Source organism: Cimex lectularius, unplaced genomic scaffold, assembly GCF_000648675.2.
Source record: "Cimex lectularius strain Harlan isolate CLEC.00 unplaced genomic scaffold, Clec_2.1 scaffold319, whole genome shotgun sequence".
Lineage (NCBI taxonomy): Eukaryota > Metazoa > Arthropoda > Insecta > Hemiptera > Cimicidae > Cimex > Cimex lectularius.
In genome coordinates, this window is record NW_019393047.1 from 274037 (window position 1) to 296259 (window position 22223).

At 34.8% G+C, this 22223-nt stretch overlaps 1 protein-coding gene across 4 annotated transcripts in view; it reads left to right on the forward strand.

The window, feature by feature from the left end:
- The window catches only part of LOC106669086 (octopamine receptor Oamb), a 228653-nt gene extending 225173 nt beyond the window's left edge, over window positions 1–3480 (forward strand). For all 4 annotated transcript variants that reach the window (XM_024229853.1, XM_024229854.1, XM_014398353.2 and 1 more), the window contains one exon: window positions 1051–3480. In XM_024229853.1, the coding sequence (XP_024085621.1) occupies window positions 1051–2553 (1503 nt within the window). In that variant the 3' untranslated portion in view covers window positions 2554–3480. The remainder of the gene's footprint in view (window positions 1–1050) is intronic.
- Window positions 3481–22223: the final 18743 nt, after the last annotated feature.

Here is a 22223-nt window from a genome sequence, read left to right on the forward strand (position 1 = left end):
TTACACTAACTTTTTCATTTCAACCAAAACCTTACGTAAAAAGATTAATTTAATTGAAAGCAGTAATTTGGTCAATCAGACCACTAAATATAATTGATTATTAATAAGGCCATTAATGAGCACCAATTAGAAAATTGACCTGTCTCATCCTGCAGAATACGATAGTTATAAAACGAGTTCACTACCTTAAATATTTCCACATCGTCAGGAATAGCCAGAACGAAGGAAGACAAACTAGAGGTAAAGAGTATACAATATAAAAAGTATTGGGCCAAGGTGGAAACCATGGGGAACACGTGAAGTCGCAGTCATATCGTAGGAATATTCATCAAGAATAAGAGCGTTCATCTTTCTATTATATAGGTAGGAACGAATCTATTTAAAAAATCTTTTTGGGCAATCTCCTTGAATACCTAGACAGCTTAACTGTATGGTCTACACAATAATTCCTCCGACATATGTAAATAACATAAACCTGGGACCCACTTTCTATATTATTGATGATAAATTTAAAAAGCAACAAATTCTGGTAGTTACCTACGAGAAACAAACCATGTTAAGCTTTACAAACCATAGAAATATAAGGGATTAATATTATTTCAGAAATAATATTTAACTAGTGTTAGTTAACTATTTTTAGTTCGTGTGCAGGGTGGGATTTTTCAAATCTTTCCAATCATAAAGAAAAATGTTTTTTGTCAACATTTATACTTCACATACACGACATTTAAAAACGATCTATTTTGAGTAATTTATTAATCCTATATAAATAAAAATGATGTGTTCCTCTATATTTACATGCCATGCATATTCATATTTTTTTAAGAGGCTGAAAAATCCTATCGAAAGTACAGCTATCCATTAGGTATAATTTATATTATATGTTCAACAATTTCCCTTTAGATTAAAAGAATTAGACTTAACTTCTTGGTTTGCTATATGCAAAGAATTCAAATTCTGTATTTATTAAATATAATAATTTTGTCTTCTTTGCTACAGAATATGCTATATTAAAAGATATATATAATTTTTTTTTGTTTTTTTTTTTAGGTGTGGATATTCGGCGACCTTTGGTGTTCCGCCTGGCTTGCGCTGGACGTTTGGATGTGCACTGCATCGATTCTCAACTTGTGCGCGATTTCACTCGACAGGTACGTGGCAGTGACGAGACCTGTCACATATCCGAGCATAATGTCGACAAGCAGAGCGAAGCTGCTGATAGGCCTAGTATGGGTCTTGTCGTTTATCATATGCTTCCCGCCTCTAGTCGGGTGGAAAGACAAAGAAATGCCTCCGGTCGTAGAAGGCCCGGGGAGGCCTTTGACACCCGGAGGTGCGACTGTCCTCGCTTCTCCGACTCTACAGTCGACGGCGGAACCGCCGTGCCCGTGGAGGTGCGAACTGACGGACGACAAAGGGTACGTCATCTACTCCGCGACGGGTTCGTTCTTTCTCCCGATGTTTGTTATGCTGTTCTTCTACTGGAGGATATATAGGGCGGCCGTACAGACGACCAGGGCCATCAACCAAGGGTTCCGGACGACGAAAGGAGCCAAAGGCGGCCTAGGAAACAGGTTCGACGAGCAAAGGCTCACACTTAGAATACACAGAGGACGTGGTTCCGTCATGCAAGGTAGTGGCGGTAGTAATTCGACCACGACCACCAACTCAGCGGCGAACTCCGTCAACAACTCACCTTGTGGAAAGTCTCCAGACAGAAGAAAAGAACGGAGACACGAGAGGATTAAAATATCCGTCTCGTACCCAAGTTCCGATGCCATAGCATCCGTAAATAACAATTCTCCTCCACCTTCTAGTCCGAAATCCTCGATATCTAGCTCCTCGACAACTAGCACGGGGGCGCTTTACGCTGTTCACTACTCGGGTAACGAACCCAGTTCGGTTTTCCGAAAAGAAAACTGCCATTTGAGAGTGGCGTCTATAGGACAACAGAGACGAGGCAGAAGGTCCAATTCCGAAAGCGGCGGTGCTTGCAGGCCGAGGCTTCTAGGAGATCCCCTTAGCGTCACCATACAAAAAGATCTTTCGCCGTCGCCGACTTACGAAGAGAATAAACCTAAACTGATTTCCAGGATGGGAAAGAGGAACATCAAGGCCCAAGTGAAACGTTTCAGGATGGAGACAAAAGCGGCCAAGACTCTCGGCATCATCGTCGGGGGTTTCATAGTGTGCTGGCTCCCATTCTTCACGATGTACCTCCTCAGAGCTTTCTTGGGAGATGTCGAGCCCATGGTGTTCTCCGTACTCTTCTGGCTCGGCTACTGCAACTCGGCGATCAACCCTTGTATATACGCCCTGTTCAGCAAGGATTTCAGATTCGCGTTCAAGAGGATCATCTGCCGGTGTCTGTGCTATAAGGCGACGGAAAAACGCGGATCGTCGCGCTACACCCGCAGAGGATCGGACGCCTCCCATCTCGGTGTGAGGAGGGGCGAACAGAGATCCGCATCTCTCAACAACAACGACCTCTCTGCAAACCAGCACCACAGCGATTCGGACCCTAACAACGAACCGGGCTCGGAATCCAGGTGACTGGTGTCAGGCCTCGCAGCCGCGCACACCTCCTTGATGCACATGTCTTCTGTATTTGTCTAAAACGGTCGGACAATTTTATATCGAATTACAACCTCGCCATTCCGTGCCCTCTAATTTACGAGTTTCTGTTTTTTTACATTTCAGCTAGTCAATTATCATAGATTTTGGTATTATCGTTAGCGTTTTATTGTGTATGTTAAGCAACGAATTTAATTTTTGATTTTTAAAAAAAAGAGGCGCTGAGAATGGCACGCTGAACAAGGTAATGAGCCAAATAATTCAATTATACCTGTTCTGAGACTAAGTGCACTTCTCAATTAACCGTTGGATTTAATATCGTTTCAATACGTATTTATTCTTAATCAACAATAAATTTTAAACCGTCCGACAATAAGAGCCAAAATCCTCCTGATGTACTGACACGCGCATGAACATATTATGAAAATCGTATTAAACAGAGTATAAAAAATTAATTCTTTCAACAGAAAAACAGAAATCACATTAAATGTCCTTTGTCAACACATATCCTTTCTTTAGTTATGAAAGTCAAAAGTATTTTATTATTTTCTCATTCAAATGAAAGTCCTGTTTTACTAGTTTCGAGACCTTTTCCAGACTTCTGGCGTCCGTCTCATTTTCGCTCTTGGCGTTTATTTAACAACACAAATATAATTTAAAACCTGAAGGCTCTTTGCAAAGTGGATTTATTTTAAGATACCTGATTTTACGGATTTAACATCTGTTCACACTAAACGGAGAAAAACTGGACTCCGTGGGATTATTTTGATCCTACACTGATCACGGGCTATAGCTGCACATAAAACAATCTATACAAATCATAAAGAATCAGAAAAATATGAATTTTTGAGGAATAAGCGTATTAGTTAAAATTCAATTTATGTTCAAAAATAAAAATAAAACAGAAAAGAGAATCAAGTATTTATTTTAAATAAGTATGAAGCATGAGACAATCTATTTAATATTTTTTGAGCGCTTTGAATTGAATAGTTATATTTTATGGGTACAATAGTTCTGTTTGTTGCAGCAAGAAAGCAATTTAGTTTATAAAGTTTGATGCTTAGCGACCGGTGGCTCAATAAGTGGTTGAAATATTGAGGTCTGATCGCTCCTCTCTATTTCAACCACTTATTAATTTATAAAAATTCAAACAATCAACATTCATGATAAAAATTTAAAATGTTGGTTAAAAACAAATCGTGTCAAAATGCTACTCAAAATTAAATCTTGTTAATCTTAAATTATTGTTGTTATCGTGGTAATAACCAACAGGTTTTACTATGATTTATAATAATAAACAATTAATCTTTTTAACAATTTAACTGTTCATCAAATAGGAACATTTATGGAAAAATTAAGGGAATAAATGAGACAATTACAAAGGGTATGATGTACGTTTTATTTATTTCACCTGGTTATTTTTTAAAATATGCAATGCAGTTAAATTCTGCTTTCAATAAGTATGATAAATTTAGAATAAACATCGTTTATGCAACATAAAACCAAATGTCCTTTTTTATTCAAGAAAAGGGGGTGTCAAAAAAAGAGTAAAATGTGAGCGACCTGCTTAGAATAGTAAATGTTGAGTGCTATCACTTGACATATGCGTACATATTCTAAATAACCTATACGTTAGATATTAAATTAGTGATACGGAAAAATAAATAAACATAAAGATTATTATATTGGAGTATGAATTCAGAGAGAATTTATTTAATAAAATGGTCAATTTATTTATGTAAACTTTTACGTTCCATGGTTTAATACACGATATATAAAATATGACTGTTATGAGAAGGTTTTCCTTATCTGAAGACTGAATATTTTAATAATGATAGAAATCAGTTATGAAATGTTTAAATGCACATAGTTTCACGAAACGTTATTTAAAAAGCGGCAATTTTTATTAGTATCAACGGCCTTAGAATAACACCATTCTATTTTATATGTCTAAACGTTCATATTTTTGATTGAATATATTTTTTTAAAGATTCGGCATTTGGTTTAATTGCATTTGTGTTTTTATTTTAATAGCGTGGTACAAATAATTGTTAGGTCAAGATGGCTGTGATTTTAGATTTTTGCTCTACAGGCCTGGAATTTGGATTGTGATAAATCGTTTCCTTTAAGCTTATTTAATTGCGTCCTTTTATTTATGTGTGCGGCTGTTCAAGTGAGAATGCTAAACTACAAAGAGAATTTTTAATAAATATACAGTCGGGAAAAAGTACTACCATGGAATTTCCAAATTTTAATATTCGTCGAGTCAATTTGTAAGGTAGTAAATAATTGCAAGTCTTGAAACGAGATGCTTAATTTACAGATAATGAGACATTGTAATAGCAATAAACAGAACGTATTGATTAATGGTCAAAACAAAATCTGTTTACGGGACAGAGAGATTATTTTGGTTTATCCACGGGTAATCTGCATCTTGAAAAGGTCTGTATGAAAAAACAAATTCAATTTTTATCTGCCAAGCTGTCCACCTATTTTAAGGTCATCATTAAGTCTACAAATTGACTTAATTGACACTTCAATAGTGTTAAATTCCTTGGCAATGTTGGGACTGAGTCTGTCTTCAAAGAAAATCAAATAAAACGCTATGTCTAGTCAATTTGTAGACATAGTTAAGATTGTTTTGCCCTTATGATGACCTTAAAATAGGCCATTTGACATACGAATTGGATTTTTTTTTTCATCTAGACCATACCTAAATTCGGATTATTCGCGAGTAAAAAAAATGGTCGATTCAAATAATACTTTAAACAGAAATTATGGTTTTATGACGCCACAATAGCACTTTAAGCGGTAATATTTTTTTCTAATGTACACAAACAAATGAATTTAAAAAGAGAGCATTTAAGTATTAAAAAAGAAAAATTTTGAAAGTATTAAAATAAGTGACTGCATTGGGTAAAAATCCTCAATCTATTTTAGGTTTTAATCGTTCGCAGCCGAATGCAATATCTTTAATTGACTTTATTGACCTTTTAGAAAATGATTTGATATGAATTTAACTTATTTTTCTATAATGTATTTAAGTTTAAAGTGTAATATGCTTCTTTTTTAGTCCAAAAATGAGTAAACGTTTTTTGTTTTGCTAATAAACTAAAAGCTCTGAACTAATATAAAGTATGAAGTTCGTGTAGGTAATTTTCTAAAATGATCGTTTAAGAATGATAAAATGTTGGTTATTAAACAGTAAAGTAATAAATCTGTCTTAATTGTTCCTTTGTTTTATTATTTACGTTACGACAAAGCTAGAGCGTTACAAATAACTGTTGAATTTATGAATTTTATATTAAGAGAATTAATTAATTACAAGTCTAACACAACACTGTTCTCTTTCTACACTAGGGAGGAAATCGCGAAGCAATTGGCGCTTTAGAGGATTATCAAGGGTTTGGGATTGGGATGGGAAAGGTAAGGGTAAGTGAGGGTCTTGGGGTTAGATCCGAAGTAGTAAACTTTGGCAATAGTACCAAGGGTTTTGGACTGGAATGTCTGGATTCTTTAGACGTTAGGTTTGATTGTCTGTCACAGTTCAATCTGTATGTCCAAATTGGTAGTGACCATTTAAACATCGCTACGAATATGGCGTTTATCTTGTAGTCAGAGGTTCGATCTGTTGTCTGGTCGCTTTTTGAATAGTTTAAATATTCTGTTGAGTTTTATTTTTTTAAAGTCTTTTGAAGGTTCCAAGTAAGTCTTTGGTTGCAGTACTCCCAAATATTGGAATAGAAACAGAATTGCAGGTTGGAGGAGAGGATGTACATCGAAGGGTAAAGGTTATATGCTGTGATTCAGTTTCGTCAAGTCTGATCCTTCATTTATTTCACCAGTCTTAACATTTTTCCAAACAGGAGAGTTAGTCCTGGACGTTTCTGAAGTCCATTACTAGGTCTGGGTTTGCTGAAATGCCTGGGGATTGATAGGGAGCCTACACTGAAGATAGAATGGGACCAAGGGTATTGCCTTGCGGAAAACTTGCTTCGTTGTTGATGGGGAAGAAGGATGCTTGATTTGTAGTTAAAAGTACCTGTCGGAGATGATTTAAAATGAGTTAATAAATTAATGATCGACTTAAGTTTTCAAAGAAGGTCGGGATACAACACTCGATCAAATCCTGCCTCCATATTTATTGAAGTTTTCGTTATAAAACGATAAAGAGTAAAATGTATTTCAACCATTTCAAAATAAGTTATTGCATGTTTTTAAACTATTTCATGTAGGAAAAATTTTTGCTTTAATTATCACACTATAATTTATAAATAATTAATTACTACACTAAGAAAAGTGTAAATGTGTGTATTAAAAGAAGAAACCTTTTAATATATTTAAGCTAATGTGTAGCCAGTTATGGTCTAGAGATCGCCATGACGAACATATCACATTCACTCGGCCACATAATACTCTTCAGAATTACGAGGCGATGAGATCCACGCATAAAGAGACTTTCACCATGTTATATTACACGACAGTACAGAATTACGAAATAAAATATAATAAGACGGGGAATATTCAATTTTCTTTTTGTAACTTTTGTTCTAAAAGCAACAAATTTTTTATCAATTATTAGAGAAGAAAAGAGATTGTATCATTGGCTTCCTATAAGAAAGAATATATTCACTCACTATCCCAATTTATCTTGAAGTATATGCTATTTTATTTTATCCTTAATCCAAAGAAATAATGAAACGATACTTAATTTTTTCGTTGTTCAGAAAATTTCGAAGGAAATATGAAAACGCTTCTCATAGTGTGAAATCGCTTACGAAATCGAAACTATTGAGCTGGTGCACTAGTCTCAGGTCAATTTTTAACTTAGCAATTATTAAAATTATATAAACAATTTTAAAAAACACAAGATTCGGACACTGAACGTACGTGTAAAACAAATAGGAAATATATTTAACTATAAATTTAATGTTGAAATTTTATTTTTAATTTTTTTATGCAGTTGGTAAGAGAGTTATTGGTTGTAATGTACGATGATTTTTTTTAAATTAACAGCTCTGATGTGTTCATTTAGAAACTGAACTTTGTACCATTTTGTTAAAAAAGTGGTTATTTAAGTAAGTTTGTATCAAATTGATCCATCGTGATGACTTTACACTTTTAGTTAAAACTGTACATATTTTTGATTTTCTTTTTTATTACTTACTAAGTATGAGGTTGAAATTGTGATTGAATTTTAATTTATTAACAATTAGATTACGTTATCTTCTTTACAACTAATGTAAGTTTTGTGCCAAAGTGTAAATATGTTTTAAATCCTATTTAATTTTTCATTTGTTGACAACAAATAAGAGAGAATTTGTTTTATTTAATATTATTTTGTGTTCAAGAGGTACATCAGGGTACAGCTTTTATTAGTATATGAAAATAAAAATAAAAAACGCAAAGAATACAAGAGGAGAGCTCTTCCCAAAACGCAGCACATTGTATATACTTTTTTTTAATACAGAACAATATGCTTTAATAAAAAGTGTGGTCGTTAATTAAAACATGCAAATTTGCCTTATTTAAATTGAATATTCTTTGAAATTCGTAATGAGATTAAAAGACCTACTTACATTGTTAATTAGCGTTATTTATTAAATTGTTAGATGGCGTTGTAAATATATTTTTTACAAACTACTATTTTATTTTAAGAAGAAAAAACTTGTAAATAATCAATCCTTTTGTAAATAACTTGTATGTTTAATATAAGAGTATTTCCTGGTTTGTAAAAAAATGACAAATATTTTTCCTAAACGTCTGCCTACAAAATATACATATGTAAACCTTGCGAATGCCTTGTCAATTTAGCAAGTCGTTCTATTCGCTGTAAAATGTAATCTATTTTCGTTGAGTGCTATTTATCGAAAAGAAATAAATAGTTATAAACCTAATATATATATATATATTTAAAAAAATATTATGCTTCTTGCATTTTTTCTTGTACTTCTTGTATTGTTTTCTTTTGTATTATTTCTTCGGACGAATAAAAAACAAACGGGTATCGTTAGTCATGTTCATTGAGATAAAAATGAATAATTAAAAAAATATATTATATTAAAACAAGTGTTTTTTTCTTTTCCATTGATTCAACGAAATTTTAGTCCCTTCCGTAATGAGGGTGCTGATAAATAAGGTGAGTATAAAAGAAATACAATTAAAGTCACAAAAGTAACTGGCAGAATAATTAATTAAAAAAATGTATTATATTAAAACAAGTGTTTTTTTCTTTTCCAATGATTCAACGAAATTTTAGACCCTTCCATAATGAGGGTGCTGATAAATAAGGTGAGTATAAAAGAAATACAATTAATGTCACAAAAGTAACTGGCAGAATAATTAATTAAAAAAATGTATTATATTAAAACAAGTGTTTTTTTCTTTTCCATTGATTCAACGAAATTTTAGACCCTTCCATAATGAGGGTGCTGATAAATAAGGTGATTACAAAAGAAATACAATTAATGCCACAAAAGTAACTGACAGAATAATATCTGAATTTACGTTTAACAAAGTAGGGAGTCAATTATACATCAAAAATCAGAGATAAGGCAAATTAAAAAAATAATAAAAAAGTTCCATTTTATCAAATTTCACGTAATTAATTACTCTCATTAGATGCTAAATATTAACTTTTTCTAACTGCAAGTGATTTGGACTTCAGTTAGATATAATTAATAAAACATCCTCATTCAAGGAATTCAATACGTCGATTTAAAAAACTTCATAGTATTCTGTAAAGATAAAGTAGCGGATTGGGGGCGTCGGTGGCCGCAGCGGTTTATGCGTTGAAACGCTCATCACTGCAAGTAAAGGTAAAGGTAAAGGTCCCGGGTTCGAATCCAGCGGCCATGCATTCGAACCCGACATACTTACAAATGGGCTTTTTTTTCAAAAAACATCGGCACCCTGAGAGTTCATATAACCTCTTAGTTGAAATACCCTCGTAAAAAAGTAGTGGATTCAGCGAGTTCAACTCAAAATGTAAGAGACAGTCGTGGAACCCTAACTTCTTCTTATTTTTATTGAAGATGTTCTGCAAAGAGAGGATTTTATCAAGTGAATACACGTTGCAGTTTGCATAAATATATGTACATGTGAGGTGTAGATTTAAAAGTAAATTTTCAACCATTTGATGTTTCAACATTTTTCCTTCTATGGTTTTGGCTAAGCTTTAATTTATCAGCTAATGTTCTTTCTTACACGACGTCTCCGAAGGTTTTTTTAAGCCTTGTCTCGTTCCGTAATATCGGATATCCTGCCCGCCAAACCCGCGCTGGTCGACCGATGCTGGGAGTTTCCCCTTTTATATCTTTTGTTCTGATTTTAGGGAACTCCACCTTTTCTTGCAGGTGGATTGGAAGGATGTGCATAAAAACCGCTTACATCGCTTAATAGCGCAGGGGTAACATCGACATCCTCCCCGCAGACCGAACCCAATTCGCCCTGAGCAGCCCGACGCTTCATTTATCGTTTACAGTCAATATTATATGTCAAATCCGACATTTTGTGTCATGTCCATAAATACTAGCATTGCCAGATGCCAACAGACTCTCGAAACAAAACGGTTTGATCACTTCCTTCTGTTAGAAGGTACGGTTGAAAAGGCCAACTTTGTCCAACTTCGTATTTAGTACAGAAAAAGACTATATGCTTCATGGTTTCAGGTACGTCACACGTAGGACAATTGGAAGACGGTCTAAGGCCAATTCTGGATAAATCGGAACAATGCTTCTTCTTAATCGTGTTGTTGAGAAAAATGTTATGCAGCCAAACTCCAAAAACCATGGAGCCATGAACTTGGAAACAGTGATCGGTAGAGTGATCCCGACGACCGCTGTTATACCACTCATCCCTGTCCTTTATCCATTATCGTTCAGTACACGTTTGATTTTGGCAGTTTGATGTTGATAAAGTCTCCGTCTCTTGTTGCACGTTTTTCCAAATGGTCGAAAAATTCATTGTTCATTATGCCGCAGTGCTACAGCCCAAACTACCGTTTAATTTGCATTTTCTACTACTTCCGTTAGCAAATGTTTAACCTTGGAGTTCGAGTGAAAGTTCTCAATTTAAGAAATGTCGCTCTTGCTGTCCGTTACGAGGAAAATTTTCTGCCGTCCAATGTCATCAAACATTCCAAGGATCTGATTAAGGCGTACAGTTCGGCGGTGAAAATGGAGACCAAGGCTGGCAAGTGATAGGCTTTTGTGATGTTCAGTGCAGGATCAAACAGTGCAGCCACTACTTTTCTTCCAATCACAGACCCATCAGTAAAAACGAGGTGTCCAGGGGACCATAGATGAAAGACCTAAGATTCAAGCACTTATTGTTTTTCTTTTAAAAACATACTGACTGGTGAGAGGCATGTTAACGTTAAAAAATTCAAACTTAAAATTGTATACAAGGCTTTTTGTGCTGTTACAGCTTGCCAAACGTGTCATTGTCATTCATTTGGACTGTATCATAAGTAGAAGTGTTAAATACACAAAAAATGCCTCTTCCATTGTAATCAGAAGTTTCACATAATTACATCAAGGTAAGATTTTTTAAGCTTTACAGGTTTCCTTTTCAACATTATTTAGGGTCCAGAAATGCCTCCACATTTGCGAAGACTTGAAGGCTTCGTCTTCAAAAGTATGTACGTTATTTCATGGTAAGGTTATGCTTAATAAAAATATTTGAATCATATGCAGTGAAGGTAATACATATCGTTTACGCCGGGCCTAATCCTACTGAAGGGATTAGGGCGTTATCTCCCCGATTCCTTTTTCATACCATTTTGGGTTTTTTCACTTGAATTCACTGAACTTCACTTGAGAATGAAGTTTAGTTATTCTTTCCCCTGTTTCTTTCACTTATTTTGTCCTGAGAACTCATTCGTTTACACCTCCCTAAGAGAGCGAGTGACAAAGTATCTTTCCATTTCAATTATCTTAACTTCAAACTTTCCTTATTTCCTTTCAATTTTACTACCATTTCTTTCAATGCTCAGCGAAGCTGGCGATGCAACTGAGTCTTCAACATCGCAAGGTGACTGAAGAAAGGCTTATGTATATTTTCCTCCTCAAACATACGTACATACAGTTTACTCATTTAAATTTATTTATTTGTAGCCTATATATACTTGTACATAATATAAATGTGATCACAATGTATATTGTTCACCGCTCGGTCACAGCACTAACACTGATGCCAGCTCAGTTTAGTGCTGATGGTCAACCCGGATTTTGGCCCTAGTAGTCTGCGTAATTGTCCAAGTCTTCTGTTGAGTTGTTGTATTTTAAGTCTTGTGTGGGGATTCCACGTCAGTCTGCTGTCAAGGTATAGTCCTAGGTATTTGACTTAAGTGGAAGTCGGTATCTCTTCATTGTTGATTATAGTGGAGGGCAAGACAGTTTTTTCAAAGTGAACGTACATTAGATGCACTTTTCTCCGTTTAATCTTGTCCTCCACTTTTTGCACCAACCTTCGATGAGCTCAAGGTGTTCTTGGATATTAGAAGTAGCTTGGGTAGGATTCAAGTTAGAGGACAAAATTGCGTATCATCCGCGTAGGTGGTAATAATGGTATTGTGGTGAGTAGGTAGGTCAGCAGTATAGATAGTATAAAGGATAGGACCAAGGATACTCCCTTGTGGGACACCGGCTTGTATTGGCCTGATTTCAGAGAACTCATTACCGCACCTCACTCTGAAGCAGCGGTCTGTTAGGTAGGATTTCAGGATCAGGTAATAAGGAGTTGGTAGGAAGCGTTTGAGTTTATAAAGCATGCCCGGGTGCCACACCCTGTCAAAAGCTTGTGCTACATCTAGGAACGCACCCAGGCAATACTCTTTGTTCTCAAGAGCAGAGGAAATGGTGTCCACAACTCTAAAACCTTGTTGGGTCGTAGAATGATGTGGGCGGAAGCCAAATTGGTGAAAGGGAATAATATTATAAGTATCTAGGATAGGGATTAGTCGTTTTAAGAGGAGCCTTTCAAGGATTTTGGACATTGTAGGAAGAAGGCTGGTGTAGGGTGAAGGGTCTGTAGGAGGATATCTGGTCGGGAGGTTTATGAGCTTTAGGAATGAGGATAACGACGGAAAATTTCCATAAGAGGGGATAATAAGTAGTTCGTAGGATGGCATTATATATGGTGGTTAAGAAGACTATGGCCTTTCGTGGTAGGTATCGGAGTATGGTGGAGGTGATTAGGCCATGCGCAGGAGATTTTCTATTTGAGTTTACTAATAGCTAGCCTTTTATTTCCATTCTAATTTTTTAAATTTTATCTTTAAGCAGTCGGAAATATACATATTATGAGTCAAGATATAGCTCAAAGAATGTAAATGTAATCAAACTTAAATTTGTTAAATTATTCTTAGAAATTTTCAAAGGTAAATCTGTAAGGCTTTGAAAATGAATTTAATTGAATAAATGAGCCTGTTTTTGTTACAATTAAATCGCTAATTTTTTTTTCCTCTTTCCTGTTTTGTTGAAATTACACTCATACTTTATGTAGCACATTTTCAGAATTAATATAACACTTAATTAGCTGGTTGAACAACAATTTTAAACAATATATTATTATTATTTCTTAAATATACGTCTGTAAAGAGAAAAAAATATTCTTGTTCTATGCAATTGACGGGTAGCAGAAGTTGTGTTTTAGAGGTGGTGAAGGCTTACTGTTCTTGACAGGATTTTTATACTCGTCCCGTTAATTGGCATCTTGTCGGCCACAACGGCCTTTTTGAAAAAAGGTTCTAAATACCGAGGAAAGTAAAATACGGGCACGAGGCGAACTTCCCGTTATAAACTTCGCCGTTAAGTTGTGCTTAAGTAGCTGTATTAAACTGCTGCAACACACTTTAAGTACAGGTCTTTTTCAAAATTCATATTTGCCGTACTTCAGTGTAATTAGTCTGCAAAACTAATTGTGCGGATGTAAAAGCGCTAGGGCGGGAACATAAACGGATTGTTTATTAAATTACACTTTCTCAAATTCAAGAAGGATCCAAGTATACTAAACCGGACGACTGCGCGGTATTACGAAACTGTATACCCTCGGCGCCGGGCTTTTATCCTCCGTTGGTCTATTAGTAAGCGCAAAGTAATAAAAATAGTACTAAATACGAATTTGAAAATAATAAAAATAAAACTAACACTTCCAAATATGGCGAATATTTTTTACTTTTATTCTCACTCATTAAGAACAAGCAAGTTCATTAGAAGTTTATAATTTGTTACCCCGGTATGAGGTTTTTTATTTCTAAGCCGTTTCTATATCTCCGATTCTAATTTATTTACGAGGCCAAAGATCTGTCACTACGTGTAGTTTAAAAAACTATAAATTACTATAAAGTTTCCGGTGTATCAGTAAAGTCGTTTTTATGTAATTTCTTACCATTTTTGTTATTTTCGACTACATTCGGATGCAATTGAGCCCACAATGTTGAACTAAAAAAATTAACATTTTGTTTTTCTAAAATTTCGAATTCAGGAATGCAAAAAACTAATACTAAACCTCTTTCTTAAAAAAATAGTTTAAGATGTTTTGGCTTAATCAAAATTTTATTTAACAGTATAGAATGGGTGGCGTAGATAAGCAAATTAGGAAAGTAAGATTTTTGAAGAGAAAAGTTTATTTCATTTTTTTAACTTTCAAAAATCCCCAATACAAACGCAATCATCAAAACGAATACAACGAAGCTCCTCTCTTTTTTTTCTTCTTTTTTTACGAGGGTTCGCCACAGCAGAGGTCATATCAACCCTCAGGCTGCCGGTGTTTTTGAAAACAAGCCTATTTGTAAGTATGTCGGGTTCGAATGCAAAGCCGCTGGATTCGAACTCGGGACCTTTACCTTACAATGATGAGCGCCGTGTCAACCCCTAAACCGTTGCGGCCACCGACGCCCTACGCTCCTCTCTTTCTCTTTCTTTATCTCTCACATAATAACTAACTTTATTAATTTAGAGGAATTTCTAAAAACGTTTGTTTATTTGTTTATATCAAAAGGAAATGTCAAAAACCCAAAATATCAAACAAGTTACAAAAAATTTCAAGATTATTTGCTCTCTATCTCTCTCTCTCTCTCTCTCTCTCCTCTCTCTCTCCTTCCTCTCCCTCTTTGTTTTTTTTTTTTTGTGTGAGGTCTGTATTGCGTGTGAGAAACAACTTCTATTAAGGAAGACGCTGCATGTCCGACTGTCCTACAATTTAGTACAAAGACGGTAGAACGCCCATAAACTGGCTACTAAACCGTCGACTATACACGTGAAGGAAAAACTGAGCAAAAGGATAAATAAAAGGTAGCTAGCACCATAGATGCTTATAAATAAAATAAAAATTGTTGACAACTGGTGTCTAGAAAATTGAAAATTTCCATTGTATTTACGGTTTTAACATTTCAAGCTGTATTTTCGATGTGGACAGGCCGTTATTTGATTAATTTCAGTTAATTTGTACAAATCGACAGTTGAAACCACATATGATTACTTATTAACGTCCATTCAAATAAATTGATGTAAAACATTCTTCAAGTCGAACAAACGTCTAATAAACAAATTTTTGAAGAAAAAATATTATTTCAACATGAAAAATAGCCCAATAATTAATTTATTATGAATTATTAACAAGATTGCCGAAGCAATTTAATTTGTAGGTTAAATTAAGCACTAATTAAAACAATAACCTTTATTTTAAAAAACATTCCATGCAGACTGAATGATTTATCTATGTAAAAGGTAGGTTATTAGTCTTAGATAAACAAAACTTAATGAAGTTTTTTTATTTTTTAAATTAATTTATTGAGATTTAAAGGATGGTTTAATAAAGAAAAGATTATATAGAAACGGCTTAGAAATAAAAAACCTCATACCGGGGTAACAAATTATACCGTGCAGTGTGTGCGAGTCATTACAGCTTACACTTTTCAATGCGTTTTTGAGTCCCCTGGATTGGCCTAATTAATTATTAAAAACAGTATTTGATTTTTTTTTACAAATTTTTATTTGATATGATTATTTTTTAAATGATTTTATTACCGTATTAATTAGTCATCACGTGAAGCTCATACATATGTAATCTTATTCTCAAACACTCCGCATTTTGAATGTATCTGTTGATTAATTATTAATTTTAACTAAATTGTAAATCCAGTGATTAATTGAAATTTGTAATAGCTTTGGCGATGTTAATGTAATCATCAAAAGGCCAGGCAATTGAAAGTTTTGCTTAAGTTAATCTACCCTTTCATCTTTCTACTTATATTAATCCAAATCCCACTCGTAACACTAACTTTTTCATCTCAACCAAGACTTTAGATAAAAAGTATAATTAATTTCTACTTATATATTACTATAAGCCAAGTCCATTTTTATTTATTCAATTCTCTTTATTTATAGTGATTACATCAACAAAACTGACAGCCATTGGCAAGGGATTTTATTTGTTTTGTTTTTGTTTATTATAACGAGTTTTGATTAATTGGTTTTAATTTGTCGGATTGTAAGGCGTGTATTCAGGTATGGTAAGCGTGTATTTGTGCGTCCGAGTAGTTATCGATTCATGATCACAATTGAATAGGGGAAACCTCTTCGCCCATGAATATGCATGGGGGCTCAGTTGAAGAGGTCCGGCTGGAACTACGTTACCGACATAACATCCCAAAACCCCGCAAACTTAATTATTCCACCTCCGTTAATCAGGTATCGGCTTCCGTCGAAATTGGTTTACGGCAGGTCGTTCAATTAGTTTTTCGCATTGGAAAAGTTGGGGGGGGGGAATCTAGCGCTTCGGAGGAATGGTTAATCTCACGTCGGGGTAAATGATCAATTTCTGAAAAACAGTAGTCGGAAAGGTTTTTTCTCACAAAATCGAAAGGAAGAAATCGTTATCAGAAGGCGATATACTTATAACTTATAAAATATAAAGTGGTTCATGGACGTGGTTCGCGCATTGTCAAGGCGACTCATTACTCTGAGGGTACCGGGTTCGAATCTCAGCAGCCATGAAATTGAACCCAACTTTATTTACAAAACCTGTTTATTTTCAAATATAGTTATAAACTGCGCATAAATTAATAGGGATATTTGTAATTTATTCTTATTAAATTGATTTTAATTAAATTAATTGATATTCTTGTTGGATATCGGAGAGGCAGTTGGTGTTTCTCAGGTTTCTCAGAGTGTGATCTCCAATTGCAAGAGGCGCATTACGACTCTAAGGGAAGACAGAAATATTGTCGTTTCAGCAAGACGGAACCCTTTCCTTGCAAGATCCTATGGTATGGTATGGTAGAAAGGATACTAGGAAGCGGGGTTTTCGCTCCCAGGCACTACAGCCTTTTGGCTTATTGTACCTTCCTAGTTCCTTAGTTCAGTGCAATAGACTCAATCCTTCTTAGAAATATCAGATCATTGACTGTCGCTGCTGCGATTTGATTCCCTAAGTTTTTTCCAAATGTTAGGTTAAATCTCCATAGAGCTGTTGCTTCACACTCGAAGATGATATAGGTGGCTGTTTCCTCTTCTTCATTACATAATCTACAAATGGGATCATGGCTGTATATACCCATGTTGTGTAGATGTTTTCTCAGATGCCAGTGACCGGTTAGTTGTCCTACCACTCCTCTGAGTTTGGTCCTGCCAATTGCAACAATGATTTTGCAGTCTTGGTGAGGGTTGTTTTAACATAAGTTTACTATGTCTAGCACCGCTAGAGTTTATCCGACCATGCCAGATCCTAAATGAAGTATGAAATACTTTGATTGAATACATAAAATATATTTTGCATTGTATAAATTCACTTTTCCACATCCAAAATGTAATTGTAATATGTAAACAATGTTTGTAAATCCCAGGCCCTGAAGATGATCTCAATAAAGATCGAAACGTTCGCACGATAAAGAAAATGTTTTTCTGAAACCTACATCACACCAGACCGCATCTCACGATTTCTAAATAATTATGTCCAATAAACAAAGTTATGAAATTAAAACTTTTTATTTAGCTTTATTTTACAAATCTAAATAATTTTTGGTTTACCGATCAGACAAGAGTTGTGTAGGTACTGTTTTCCGCCATCCTCTGCTTGACAAATAGGTAAAAAACCAATAATCACCATCTAAAAAGTGGAGGCTCACGCGGATAAGTGCGGATATCGGCAGAGGGTGCTGATGATGGGCCATAGGCCCATAACACCATGTAATGGACAAAATTGAACAAAATATTTCAACCCCGGAGAACTTGTGATTTTTAAAACTTTGGATAAGAATTGCTACGAACCGTGGATTTTAAGAAAAAGATAAAACCGAACTTCCTTGTTTGGGCGATTTAGATATTTTTCAATCTTCGGTGTTTGGTCCATGCGCTATTTTATCAGTCGTGTCCTTTTCTATAAATACGTAAAATTTTGAGAAGTACGGGGTCTTTGTTTTGTACATGTCTTTAAGTCATGTTTGTAACTTAATTTGGTTTAATTATAATAAAGCATTGTTTTTAATGACATGTATCGTTGCTGACGTGAATTCATCACTAAACCCGGCCCAAAATCATTCTCTTCGTTTAAAGCCGCCACTGCTCGGTTTTTTTTCTGAGTTAAGTTGGTGTGTCCGAGGTATAAAAAAGGAGTTTCAGTTTTCAGCGGCGAAAGCACGATTATTTCTCACGCCTGGAAAACCTGGCAAGGACTTGTAAGTCTACTATTTCTAAACTTCTTATTTTAGTTCTATGGCACAGCTCTAAAAAGTTTTCCTGTTTGGCCGTATCAATTTTTTTAAAAATAAAACTGTTTTTAAACAGTGAAAAAGATTCTTTAGTGGTAGAATTTATATTTGTTTATTACTCAAGATAAATTTTATTAGCTTGACAAACGTTCAAATAGCTTAAGGTTAATTAAATTGTTGAGAACCGATCGAAATAATGATGATGAAATGAATCGGGAATCCCAATGAAAATCGGGAGCAACATAATTTCAGACCGTGCCACCGAGGGGTGAAGGAGGGAATGAAACATCACCTAATAACTTCCGATGTTCCCGAGACCAATATCCGGTCCCCATCAAGGCTTTGACCCATCAACGGCTGACATCTGTGACCTAAGATCTACAATCGACTTGGGCGGTGAACCGCGGGAAGGTAACACGTTCAATATAGCCACGTGCTAACCGGCGTTTTAATAATCACGTCTTTTACTCGATTCAACCGAAGTTTTCCACTCTGATGAGTGGAAAACAAGAGTCTAACCCTGTGAAGGAGTTAGAGAAGGAGAGGAGGCGGAATAAGGACGAGATGGAGCAGACAACGACGAAGAAGAAGAAGACTGCTGAAATAGTGNCCCCTCGGGTCCTGGTCGCCCGCCCTGTGTAATATATATATAAGATCTACAAAACACTTCTATTTATGTAGACAGCCCAACTTCGTTTTACCTTCTGCAGCCTAAAACGAAGTTACCTTTCCGCTTATTGAATCCAGCGGAGCGGAAAGATATCAAATTGGAAAGGGGAGGAATCCGAAGTATGTTTTATTTAGCGTGACGAAATCGTTATCGCTCAAGAAGTTTAGAAAAATCCCAACTTATTAACAAACTTATTAACGTCTTTTTAGGTAGGAAACATTTTTGACTTACATCAACACGTAAAAACATTAAAAGTTTTTCTCTTAGAAATTAGAAAGGATGCCTTTGTTTTCAAGTTCGAGTTTCGCAATCCCCCCTTTGATGTACTCTGAATTGTTGCCTGTAATAAGGCCTGCAGGAAATTGTTCTTGTTCGGGTTTTCTCTTTTATTACTGTTAATGTTGTCGAAGAAGCGTACATTTGTACATTGTTAATTTACCAATGCAATAAAATAATCAGTTTATATAGATTTTTATTTAAATTTGACAATCTGTAACATTCTAATTAATTTTTAAGCATAATATTTTCTTTTACTAAAAATGTTAATACGTTAATATGCATAAGCAATATTAATATTTGAATATTTTCATTAAAATTAATTAAGGTTTTTAGTTGAGATAAAAAAGTCAATGGCACAGGCGGGATTCGAACCCACGATCTTCGGCTTGATACGCCGCTGCTCTACCACTTGAGCTATCGTGACCTCGATTCACTCCGACACGAACTTCCCATCTCAACCGCACCTTTTGAATTTTCCCTCCTTTTTGCCATTTTCCAATCCTCCAATTTTTCACTTTTTTAGAGCTTTAGTGAAGTATACTTCATTTTAAATCATTAAATTCACTAATTTCGTGGTCCGCTTGACCAATTAATATATTACATTTAATTAAGGTTTTTAGTTGATATAAAAAGTCAAAAATTGGAGGATTGGAAAATGGCAAAAAGGAGGGAAAATTCAAAAGGTGCGGTTGAGATGAGAAGTTGGTGTCCGAGTGAATCGAGGTCACGATAGCTCAAGTGGTAGAGCAACGGCGTATCAAGCCGAAGATCGTGGGTTCGAATCCCGCTCGTGCCATTGACTTTTTTATCTCAACTAAAAACCTTAATTAATTGTAATATATTAATTGGTCAAGCGGACCACGAAATTAGTGAATTTTCATTAAAGACATGGCAAAATAGACTGCTTCGATTTTATAAACTTCTTTCAATTACTTAATCTTTTTATGTAATGTTTTGGTTGAAACGAAAAAGTCAGTGTCACGAGCGGGATTCGAACCCACGACCTTCGGCCAAATTCGCTCCTGCTCTACCACCTGAACTATCGTGACTTCGATCCACTCGGGCACCACGATCGTGTAAGCCGAAGGTCGTGGGTTCGAATCCCGCTTGTGACACTGACCTTTTTCATTTCAACCAAAATCTTTCATAGAAAGAATAATTAATTGAAAGAAGTAATTTATCCAATAGACGGCTAAATGTAATGGACTTAATCACTTCTTTCATTTACAATGAAAGTGGTCCCATTAAATATGCGCTTGATTTTGGCCAAATAAGTATCCTGTTGTTAAAACTTTTTAAATTGAAATTTGTTGAAGTCATGAGGAGTGGTCAAGATGAAGTATTTTAGAAAAACATCTTTTTCAATTTTTTTTGCGTCTTTTGACCTTTATTCGTGTCATCTTCAGGGGCAGGGTAAAAAAAAAAACATATGTTGATGCATATATAAATATAAAGTATAAATATTACTGTATTGTTTTTTCCAATCAACATATGTTTTGTTATTCAGATATGCCCTGGGATGACCCGAATAAAGAACGAAACGTCGGCAGAAAAATGAAAAAGTTTTTTTAAAATACTTTTTTTACCGTTCCTCACGACTTCAAAAAATAATTCTATACCCGGTCACTAAGAAAAAAAATAAATAAACAGTTATAAACTCTATTGTACGGTTCTATACAAAGTTCTCATTTAACTGCATAGCAAATTCTTGCCATAACCCACTAAGTTCCACAAATGCATAGCTGCTTTTTTATCGGCTTTCGAAGTTTTTTGATTAATTGATTTATTTTTAGAGTTGATGGCGAGTATCGTTCCGCGAGTCGGTGAATTCATGCTGAACCGGCATCCTTCATCAGTGAGGAATTCGGGAGAAGAGCGCCCAATGCCAAAACGCGTTTGAGTAGTAAAAAACAGTAGTGAAGACGGTTCCAATGCAGGTTCAGAATGAATTTATTTTTAGCCAGTATTAATCAATTTTTAATAGGTCATACCCTTTATGGCATAAACCAATCATATAAATGTGATTAATGTAAAGAAATTGCGTCAATTTGTATGACCATTTTTAGAGTAATAAATTTAAAAAAATAAAACATTGTCCAACTGGGAACACGAGTCGCCTGACACGCAGAGAATGTTTTTCACTTGTTTGTCTATTTTTTCCCACCTCCAATGTATTTCTTTATTAGATCTTTCCTGAGCGGAAAGTAATTTTTTTGAAAATTTTGAACAAAAATATAGATGTTTTGCTCATTTTGTAGTTAAAAAGGGGTCTATTTGGTTATATGCCTGTGTCTATTTCGACTCCTTTATTGCGTTCCGCTTCATAATTTTTCTTCCCAGAATTTTTTTTCAAGAACAATTGTTAATACACTTTAGCCCCTCATATAGAAAAAAAGGCTTAGCACTGCTACTCGCATCCTAATCCCTTACTCTTCGTCTATTGTCCTGGGTTGCCCGTTTACTCCAAAGCTCTCGCTTTTCAGTTTGGATTTTGTAATCAGTTCACGTGTGAAAGTGGGCAAAACGGAATCTCTTTTTAGATGCATGGATGATATTTTGAAAGAGTTTTGGAAGCAGGAAGAACAAAACGTTTTTCTTGACGGTCAATGATGTATTTGCTCTGGTAATTAGCATTTCATATATGGTAAGCACTCAGTGGCAACAAAAAAAAAGGGAATGTATAAGTTGTATAGGAAATTTATAACATTATAGATAGGTAATAATGTAAAATAAAATAATGATAATTTAATTTTATTATACCCACATATGAAAAATTTAAAAAAAATGTAAACTTTTGACTACACAAAAAATTTTTATTTATAAGTCAATTTCAGTTTTGAAAATTTTGGGTCTAAAAAGACCACGTTCTTTCTACCAACAAAAGTGCGACTGTTAAAAGTGAATAAATTTATTTTTAGAAAATGTCGATAACCAATTGATTACGCACTTTAGTCAAAAACCGTAATAAAATAAGAAAGAAGTTGTTAA